The sequence below is a fragment of the Numenius arquata genome, chromosome 13 (genome assembly GCF_964106895.1).
Source record: "Numenius arquata chromosome 13, bNumArq3.hap1.1, whole genome shotgun sequence".
NCBI lineage: Eukaryota > Metazoa > Chordata > Aves > Charadriiformes > Scolopacidae > Numenius > Numenius arquata.
In genome coordinates this window covers 9,340,478-9,351,366 of record NC_133588.1, presented here as the reverse complement: position 1 = coordinate 9,351,366, position 10,889 = coordinate 9,340,478, and the positions used below count along the sequence as shown (strand labels likewise).

General features: G+C 45.3%; 1 protein-coding gene across 1 annotated transcript; it reads left to right on the top strand.

The window, feature by feature from the left end:
• Positions 1-291: 291 nt before the first annotated feature.
• On the top strand, positions 292-8,689 carry LOC141471472 (carbohydrate sulfotransferase 5-like). The gene is made up of 2 exons (XM_074158025.1): positions 292-453; positions 7,170-8,689. Exon 2 carries the CDS (start codon positions 7,198-7,200, stop codon positions 8,377-8,379), a length of 1,182 nt encoding a protein of 393 aa, XP_074014126.1. The 5' UTR covers positions 292-453; positions 7,170-7,197; the 3' UTR covers positions 8,380-8,689.
• The last annotated feature ends 2,200 nt before the right edge of the window (positions 8,690-10,889 follow it).

Below are 10,889 nucleotides of genomic sequence, written 5' to 3'. Positions count from 1 at the left end.
CGCTGCGCGCCGAGGAAGGACGCGGAGGCGTGGTGGGATGAATCAAGTTTCTGCATAAGGAAGAAGCAGCTGCGGGTAAATAAAAGTTGGGATGTGGAGGTGCAAGAGCCGTGCTTCAGGAGGTTTTTAAGGGGTGACGCTAGGGTGAGAGAACCCGCCTCCACGCTCCTTCCTCAAGCGGCCTGTCTGGGGGCCCGGACCCTCCCCTTCCCCTCGCCGCGGGCCGGCAGGATGCGGCCGGGCCCCGTGGGGGGGCTGGGGGCGGGCCCTGGGGGCCGGTCGGGGGAGGCGGCGGCGGCGGCGGCGGCAGCTGCGGCTGCGCCTTGGCCCGGGGGATGCTGCGGTGCGGGGCGGATCGGCTCCTCGCCGGGCTCCTCCTGCTGCCCCGGCGCCTCGGCCACGTCTGAAAGCGGCTCATTGTCGCTGCGGGCAGCTGGGATCGGCGGCGGCAAGGTACGGGCAGGCTTGGGTGGGGGGGGATAGAGGTGGGGGGGTACGGGTGTCCCACAGGGCCCGTGAGGCGGGCGGTGACAGACCCTTTTCCCGGTGTCTGAGGGGGGTGTCGGTAATCGCTCCCCCCGCGCCCCGGGGGATGTTTTGAGGCGTTTGGGAACGCTCGTGCTGGTGAAGTAACGGTAACGGCCGGTGAGGCGGGACCGGCGGCCCCGCGCCGGGGGCTGCCTGAGGCCACCGAGGTGTTGACTGAGGTAAAGCTGTTAAAAAACAGCCTTTTTTTGTTGTTGTTGTCACTTTCCCCCCTCGTCACCCCCCACACCCCCCCCTTTCCCCTAGAGAACATGGCTGATGCGGGTTAAACGGGTTTAGGTGGTTTTGGTTGTTTTTTTTTTTTTTTTTTTTTTTTAAGATGGTGAAATCAGGTGCTTTAGGAAACATGTCATCCCGGGAGATCCCTTCCCGTTTTGCGGCGCCGTGTCCAGCCCGTTTCCAGGCGCAAGTGACTGCGCTGGACCGAGGGATTCATCCTCGTGTCTGGGTGGCCGCCGCCGGTCCCGCGGGGCGCAGGGGGCGCGCACCCCCCCGGCCCGCTCAGCCTCCTACCGCTGCAGGGTAGAGACCCGCAGAAGCCAACGGCGACCGGTGGCCGCCGCCAGCGACCCTTCGCCACCCCGCTTTTGCCGTCCTTAAAAACAGCAAAAACTCTTAGCAAAAATTGCATCCGAGCAGAGCTCATTCCCTAAGCAGCGGTAAATTCCAGGCGCTGGAAGCGCTTTGTGATCTCCAGCTGCCCTGCGTGGAGAAGTAGCTGTTGTTGGGCTGTGCCTCGACGCTGCCGTTCGTTCAGTCTTTATCTAACCCCAAACAATATGCAGAAAAGCTCAGTACCTTTTTTTTTTTTTTTTAATAATTTTAACGGTCATATAATGAAATCGATGGTATGTTTCATTGTATCGTAAAGTGCTTAAGCCTAATGGTTACCTGGAAGCGGCTCTTCCAATCTCATTTTCCACTAGATTGTAAAAAGGAAATACATTTTTAAAAGCTCAATTAACGCTATCAGCTGAAATGCTAATATAATGTCAGAATTCAAAATGTCTGATGACAGTACACCTACTATGCTTTTATTATGTCTGTTGCAGTTTTACTGTTGTATTAAAAAAAATAAGCAGGCTTACTAATTTTTTCAACTATTTAGCAACGATCAGCTGTTGGAAAGACTTTTCACTCTTTTTGAAGTACCAGTGGCTATAGCAGGCACTCTCCAAACTACCTTTTTCTTTCCCCGTTCCAAGGCCAATCTGCGTATTGTTGACGACAGTAAGCTTTTGCCGTGCGAAGATTTCCAGCTGGAAGAAGTGGAAAAACACTGGAAAGTGACGTTTTGTCAGCTGGGTGATTTATAGCAAGAATTACGAGTAATATTGTGCGTTTTTCTTGGACCAGCTTTGTCATGTTCCTGCGTTTCCCTTTTTTGAGCAGCAAACTATTTTCTAATGTTAGCTCATCGGAGCCGTTGCAGTGGTGGTTGTATTGGTGTGATGTCTTATAGGTGACATATGTAGTGAGTGAACTTCTCCATAAGGTATAGTAGACCTTCAGGTGATCTTTCTGCTGTTTATCATGCCATGCACAAACATTTTCCTATGAATTCTATGAAATGCACCATGATATTTACTATTATCATTCTTTTCACAGTCAGTACTGAGGTGTTTTGGGGAATTACGAGTACATAAGTGATACTTGCTCTGAAAGGCAGCATTTAGTGTATGATAAGCATAAAGGACAAAATAATTCTTGGCTAGCAAAAGGTTGAGCACATAATATAGCATTAGGTATTCATTTTTCAGTGGAAGAGATCTACCTGGAAAATTAATTGAATGTTTGTTTTTGCGTTTTGTGGAAGTGGAAGTGATTTCTGTGTAATCTATAAGGACTTCTGCTTTGAAAGTGCTGCGTAATTTCCAGCACACTCACTCAGAATAGTTTTTCTCAGACGTAAAATGGCTGGGGAAACCTTTGACAAAGACAGCTGAGATTCAGTTGCTCAGAAATCATTTTAGGGGAGCAGGTACTTGTAATTCTTCTCACAGTTGTTTTGCTTTACTCCAGCCAGATTTCTCAGTCTCCTTGCAACAGTCCCAAACCTGTCTGAGGGAGCCTTTCATCCCAGCCTTTTGTCCCAAGCTCAAAGAGAGCCCATGTTTCCTTACAGCTCTAATGTGAGGCAATTTCTTTCTGTCTTTTTAGTATCTCAGGAAAAAAAAAAAAAAAAAAAAAGCAGTGTAATAGGAGGGTTTGGGGGGAGTTTTGTGTGGTGGTTTGGTTTTTGTTGGGTTTTTTTTTTTTTTTTTTAACTAAAGTTAATTTTTAATTTACTAGATCCCTTCAGGTTGAATTCTGTACCAAAAGGAAGTTCAGTTCAATTGTGCTTCTTTCAGTGCTGACCTGCAAAGTTCTGGTTACTCGTTTCCAACATCACTTGTCTTATGTGACAAACAAATAAAAGTCCCTGAAAGCAAAAGCTAAATGGTCACCAACTGCAAAATGTACTTCTTTCCCCTTCTGTTCTTTTCTCCCGTTCTAGGTCTGAAAAGTGCTCTGTTTAGAAAGCAAGCTTTCTGGGATCAATACTACCCCTCACTGCATTTTTAGCCTGCCTGGTGAAACTGGGTAGCTTTCTGTAATGTATCTACTCTCTTGGCAAGCAGTGGCAGATGATAGTGACCCTGCAGCTTGGCATTCTATCAGAGCCAGTGTAAGTGATGAAGAAAATCATTGCTCTGTTGACCAGCTTCTATTATTAATTTCATTTGCACAATATGTAAGAATAGTTATTCTGGGGCAGACCCAGGGTTCATCTAGTCCAGCATCTTGTCTCTGTTAGTAGCCATTAGCAGACAAGCCTGGTGACAGGGCTTCTCAGGACTGTTGCCTAAACCATACGTGCAGGTGCTTCTGAGATCCCATACTGAATGTTTTCATTGGCTTACGAAGAGGTGATTCTGCCTCAAGAATTTGTTAGAATTACTTTTGATTATTTTGCTGTTTGCCAGAGCTGTCCTTGAAGAAACAGCATCACAAAAGAAGTAGTATTGCTATCACAGAAAAAGAATAACATTATAACTGTTATTAAAATAATTTATACTTAGCAGTATTCATTATGTACAAAAGCACGTATTGTGATATCACCAAGTATTGCAGTACTTCAGACGTCTCAGCTGAGAGATGCGAAAGGTGCTGGAGTGCTCTGTGCTGCAGCTTCATGTCCCCTCACAGTCTCTTTTTCTGCCTCTTGTAGCTCCCTCGCCGCTCCTGGTCAGTCTGATCTCACCAGTCGATGAGGACGTGCTTGTAGAGGGCTACACTGAGATGGCAGCTGAAGTGGCAGTGATGCTAGGACATCTGGCCCCTCTGGTACTTCTCCATTCCCCCCCATGTTTTTAACCGGCAGGCCTGTGGCGGTCAGGCAGGTGCAGCCAGAAGGAAGCTCTGCAGTGAAGCAAAGAAGGAAGAAAGGAGGCGGAAACAGGCCCCTTTTTAGCTCTCCTGAGGGGAGCTTGCTGAGCTGCGGGCGGAGGAGGAGGGCACTGGCAAAAAGAGAGGCGAGGCAATGCAAATGTTTTGTACTAGTCACAGGCTAGCGTTTCACCTAGAAGTTTTGGCAGATGGCCTTTCTGTGCTGAAAGAGTGAGCTTGCCTAACAGCACCCTCTGGTGAGTCCTGCGGTGGAATAAATAGAGGATCAGAAGCAGCACCCTGTATCACAATGTCCTGTCCCTCACGATTAAGGTAATGATATCATGTAGACTATCCAGTAGATTTATAAACATATATATGTGTGTATATATATTCAGCAACTTTATGAGAAGGTGATTCTTAGGGTGTTCAAGAGCTGCTTTCTGACTCAGCTAATGTTTGTCAAAAATAATGGAAAAGCTTAGTGGATTATGAAGTTGCACGTTAAAGGGCTGTAAGTTTAACCCGGGCTAAAAGCACCTTAACCGCAGAATGCAACTGCAAATGGTAAAGGGGTATTTACACGCAGATAGAATTACACGTGCCTGATGTGAGAAATGCAGAAATTGAGAGAATACTCTTGCAGATGCTGCATTTTGTTGTGTAATCATTCATTTCTTTGTCATTCTGCCTGTGTGCATATTCCTTAGAAACATCCCAGCTTTCCCAAAAGGGTAGAAAATGAATCTTAAATACTGAAAATGGGTGTCCACTTAGTGCTTTACTTTAATACTGCACTTTTTCTTTGCAGTTTGTCATACAGAAGAGTAGGGAAATCCTTTAGCTACAGTCATTTTACATATTGTTTGTAGTGTTTGGGGTGGGCAGACATGTTCAGACACAAATTATGGACTAATACTGATGTTAGCAGGTTTTATGTTGGCACAGTGTTGTCTGCAACAGTACTCGGATGGGAATCAGAGCGAGAAGTCCGAGAGGCTGTCAAGGCAGATGTGAATTTAAAAAACTGGCTTTTGGTTTGACGTCTACACGTTTTTGTTCCTCACTCCCCCACCCTTGGCCGATAAGATACGAAGAAGGGTTAGTTGTTTGCATTTCTGCAGAGCGATCTTGATTAAAGCAGTTCCGTGTGGCTAGAGTAGAAACATACTAATTCTATAGAAAGCATCGTGGGGTCTCTAAAAGCTCCGTGAGGAGCTGCAGAATGCAGTCTTTGTGCAGAAAATGGTTAACACTTTGCAGACAAGAAAAAGATTTGCAGACAAGAAAAACTACATCCCTGAGGTAGTTACGGCTGGTGGGCTTTTAGGAGTGGGATCTGTTTCCGGGAAGCCTGAACTAGCAAATGAAACTGCTCTTCCACTTTTACTTTTGCTTCTTTCATCACCTCTGTTTGGTGAAGTGTCAGCACGGGCTGCGGGCTTGCTGATAATCACAGCATAGAGAAACTCATAGATGCTTTTGGTGACATAATATGCAAAAATTCAGTATTTGAACGAGGCAGTTCTTATCTATGAAGAACGGCCATGCTGAATTAAACCAAAGGTTTTCCTATCTGCTCTTGTGCCTGACAGTAACAAGTAGGAGGTTGCTAGGGGAAAAGTTAAGTAATACAGGAAACATGATTTCTCCTAGTGTACCTCCCAGATGCAGGCAGATCCCTAAACTGTACATGACCCGAGGTAATTGCTAAGCCACTGGCTGTAGCCTCATCTCCACATTTAACAGTCTTGAGAGGCTGCTCTTCTATTAATTACTTTCAATCAGTGTAACCATTTGTTGAACTCTTGTAAACTCCTTGACTTCTTTTTCCTACTCAGCTCATATTTCTACTCTTTTTCTTGGTCTCCAAACAAAAATTTAGGACAAAATTGTGTTTATTTAAAGTAGAATGCATTGCTTTATATCATGAAGGGACAATCTAGGCAGTGGAAGGAGCCGAAACTGACCATTTCTGCCGTCTCTTTCATTTGACCATTTATTTCAGCTTTTGATACTAATTAGTAGTCTTTTTTTCATGCTAGCTTAGGCTAGCACTAAAAACTTAATGTATTTATTATGTCAAATGTGTATGTGTCTATATTCGCTAGTTTCCATGGTTCACTTTCAAGAGTCCAGAGTGTGCTGGTATATGTACCTTTCGCTGTAACAAGGAAAAAGTTGTCTCAATGCAGCTAGGTAGCAAATGCTGCTTATATGTAAAACTCTCGAGATGGTCTTCATACATGAGGATTCTTATTTTTCTAATACCATGCCTGCTAACATATACTGACTGCTTACAAGTGGAATCTACAAAAGTGAGAGCCAAAAACCTCTAGGAAGAAGTCTATGAGGAGGGCATATGGCTTGAACTTTGATTTCAAAGTAAAACAGAAGTCTTCTTGGGGTCAACATGCCTAAAACTTTCCAGGAGTTACGTGCAGACTAATTCTAACTCACAGGTGGATAATTCCTGAAATGCAAACTCAGGGTATTTGGTCATGGGGTATATGTGCTCCAGCTCAAAGACACGTCAGCTGCTTTTTCATTTTAATATCTGTGGCCAGATGCGAGTTTTCTCATCTCCTGCAATTTGGAAAATAGAGGGGTGTGCACAAGCGTCAATTGGTGTAGCGTCCAGCTGTCGCCACAGGGTACAACGCTCACATTAGATAAGAAAATCCCTGGAAGTGTTTAAGGCCAGGCTGGATTGGGCCTTGAGCAACCTGCCCTAGTGGAGGTGTCCCTGCCCATGGCAGGGGGGTTGGAACTCGATGATCTTTAAGGTCCCTTCCAACTCTAACCATTCTATGATTCTATGAAGATGATTTTTATTTCAGTAGCCAGAGTTACTGATGTTCCTGTCTCCTGCTTTTAAGGGATAGAAGCCCTTGTAACGTTAGACTGAAATGGAAATACAGTGGAGCAATTCAGAAAGGTGGTTTGGTTTTTTTTGTTTTTTTTTTTTTTTATTCCAACAGTTGGGCTGCATCAGCCCAAGGTTTCCTTCAGCATCAAGCATTTACTCCAAACTTATTTCTGCTGTCATGCATTACTTACTTCCAGTTTCCAACACCTGTCACCTGCAGATGATCATCTCCCAGTGCCACTGATGCAGGAAGCAAATAGTGCCAAATACATACATGCTTATTTGAAGAAAGGTTTTACTAATGCAAGAGTTTTTATTGTGTAAGTTTTATCATTACTGTGCCACAGGAGCAGTGGTTCACCAGCATTTTTCTTCTCTCTTTCAGCTTTTTAAATTGCTTTTCCTCGGTGAGAATGGCAAGGATTCGGATTCCTAGCACAATCGTTATACTTTTTGTTATGGTACAGACTGGATTCTTACTCTTCATGTATACCCGGTACAGTAGCTTCATACCTCAGTCTGAGGAGAAACCATCTCAAGCCCACATCCTCATTCTCTCCTCCTGGCGTTCGGGATCATCTTTTGTTGGTCAACTTTTCAGCCAGCACCCCGATGTCTTCTACCTGATGGAGCCTGCGTGGCACGTGTGGGTTACGATGTACCAGAACAGTGCCAAGGTCTTGCACATGGCAGTGCGGGACTTAGTCAGGTCGGTCTTTCTGTGTGACATGTCTGTGTTTGATGCTTACATGCCTTGGAAAAGAAACTTATCCGACCTTTTCCAGTGGGCAGTGAGTCGAGCTCTGTGTTCAGCTCCTGCTTGTGACTCCTTTCAACGTACTGACATAACCAGTGAAATGGCATGCAAGACTCTTTGTGGACGGTACCCATTCAGCAAGGTGGAGGAAGCCTGTAAAACTTACAGCCATGTTGTCATCAAGGAGGTTCGATTCTTTGACTTGAAGGTCCTCTACCCCCTTCTCACTGATCCATCCCTGAATCTCAAAATTATTCACTTGGTCCGTGACCCCAGGGCAGTCGTCAAATCACGGGAACAATCGGTCAAAGCATTAGCTCGTGACAATGGAATTGTTTTGAGTACCAATGGCACTAAAGTGGAAGACAGCAAATACAAAGTAATGCAAGAGATTTGTAGAAGTCATGTTCAGATTTATGAAACAGCTACTCTAAAACCACCTAATTTCCTTAAAGATCGCTATTTAATGATCCGTTTTGAAGATCTGGTAAGAGATCCATTATCAGAAATCTCAGAAATGTATAAATTTGCAGATCTTAGTTTAACCCCCACGCTCAAAAGCTGGATCTATAATATCACACATGGACAGGGATCAGGAAAAAGAAAAGAAGCCTTCAAAATCACATCTCGAGATGCAGTTAGTGTTTCACAGGCCTGGAGAAACGTTCTGTCCTTCCAGAAAATTCAGAAAATACAGGAAGTTTGCAAAGGTGCTATAAACATGCTTGGTTATCAGCTGCTGGATTCAGAAAAAGAACAGAAAGATCTGTCATTGGACTTAGTGTTGCCAAGACGACAAAATCAATTCAGTTGGTCATCATTTAATCCAAAGCACTAAGACATTATTTTTGAGATATCTTGGGGGGGTGAGGGTATGGGGTGTAGATTATTCAGTATTTTCTACTGTGCAGCATGTAGGTAATTTGAAAATCCTTGACTGATGAGTTTAACTATCTTCCTGTCTGCTGTTTTACCGTAACGGAAGGAGGGTTTTTTTGCTGAGTTTCTTACACCGCAAAAACAAAAAAAAACCATCAGAAATGCTGCGAGATACTTGTCAGATTGCAGATTTACAGATGAGCTGTGCTGTTTTCAGCATTGTTTTAAAAATATAATTTAAGTACTTTCTATTAAAAGATGAATTGTCAAAGTTGTCTTTGTTCATTGATAATAGTTCACTTCTGTTTTCATGCTTTAAATATTTAAGAATCTCAGTTCTTAATTTGTATTAATGGAACAAAGTAGAAACTCGGTTCCTTCATTTTCTTCCAGAGTCACTTGACTTCCTTCTTTTGCTTTAAAGTTGTTATGCAGTTGTGTATTTTTTTAGACTTCTCTTGATGTTTAAATTTTAACATAAAAGTTCTCCAAGAGCTGGGGCAACTGCAGCAGTTCTGTTATAAAAGGCTTAAGCCAAAACTTCATTTATTCGTAGATTTCTTAGTGCTTTCCCTGGAATGGCAAAGTTTGCAATCCGATACTTGAATGCGATGTTGGCACGGAGTGCAAAAAGCAAGAGAGGTGAAGAAACTTTGAGCAGAATGACTGTGGAAATAACTTGTTAATGCTGCCCCGATCGTGCGTTCCAATGCTGCGCCACAGAGAAGGCACACGCTTGCTCCTGCAGCAAGATTCGTACCCTCTCTCTTCAGAACTGCAAGTTGTTGATGGAGATCACTGAGAAATTTAAGGTGCTGTGGAAATCTGCGCATTGTTTATACTGTTGTATGGAACTGATCAATTCAAACAGCTTTGGTAGCAGAGAGAGACACTTGTGAATGGAGGTTTTGTTTGGTTTTATTTTTACTTTTTTTTTAATACAGCACATTTCAGGGTGGAGAGTACGTGTTTGATCGATACCAGATAATCCTGTTGGGGTTAACTGAAGAATGTTGTGCTATAGCTTATTTAGGATGAGCACAAAAGCTCCTCAGTGCCACCACTGTGATCTGCTGTAGGAGATGGATGTTCTAGTGCTCTAGATGCTGGGAGGTGTGCCCGTTGATGCAGTCTCTCCCTTGGGGCGTTCTCCAGGGCCACAACTGTTGCTTCTGGGGATTTTCCTAAGTGTTTGCAGAGCTGTTGTGGGGCCTGTTGAGCAATATTTTTTTTGGTCTTGGTGACTTTTCCAGAGACTCTGAGATTGTGCTGTCATCTCTGGTGCATACTCGGGTTGTCTGGGGCTTCTTCCCTTTATCAGGGAATCTGGAATTTTTGGGTGGGAAAAGTATCTGGGCTGTTGCCTGTAGCGCAAGAGGAGTTTTGGGCTCCCCAGTGAAAGAGAGGTATGGTAATACTGGAGAGAGTCCAGTGAAGGGCCACCAAGGTGACGAAGGGATTGGAGCATCTGTTACATGAGAAAAGCCTGAGGGAGCTGGGACTCTTCAGCCTGGAGAGAAGAAGGCTCGGGGGTGTGGGGGAAGGGGGTATCTTATCAATTTATACAAACTCCTGAAGGGAGGGTGTGCAGAAGACGGAGCCGGGCTCTTCTCAGTGGTGTCCAGCGATGGGACCAGAGGCAACGGGCACAAACTGAAGCAGAGGGGGTTCCTTCTGAACATCAGGAAACACTTTGTTACTGTGCAGGTTATGGCAGAGGTTTCCCAGAGATGATGTGGTGTCTCCATCCTTGGAGATACTCAAAAGTCATCTGAACACAGTTCTGGGCAGCTGGCTGTAGGTGGTGCCTCTTGAGCAGTGAGGGATTGGACCAGATGACCTACAAGAGGTCCTTTCCCATCTCAACTGTTCAGCAGTTCTAGAGTCACTGCTGTCACATCTGGGGCCCTTAGCTACTCAAGGCCATCCAGAGGGGCTGCTGCTTTACTCCAGCTGCAGCGCTCGTGAAGAAGAGGAGCAGGTAATTTTGCACTTTTCAGGGCTTTTAGGGCTCAGTGGTCATGTTGGGGCAGGGTCGAGTGGTTGGGAGGTTTGGAGGGACAGTTTGAGAGGGCATCTGAAATGCCCTTGCAGGGTGGAGTGAGGAAAGAGGCGGTTGGAGTTGGGGGTGTGTGTGTGTGGAACTGCCCTGGTTGGGGTGCTGTGTGTACGTGGGTGCCAGTACCTGGCTGCTGTGTGGAGCCATGGGGGTGATGGGCTTTCCTATGCCTCCCCCAGAAGTGGCTGATGAAGCTATGCCGCAAGAGAGACTGCAGCCATCAGCGGCACTGGACTCTGTAATGACTGGCAGAGGCTTGGCGCTGTACTGTCATTACCCCTGCTACCTGCAGTGGATCTGCAATGGCCTTGCAGACCCCAAATATCCCTAAAGCCTGCCCCACGCTCCCCAGATGCTGCCCCAAAGCTGCCAGCAGCGCCCAGACTCTCCCAAACCCTTCCTCAAAGCTC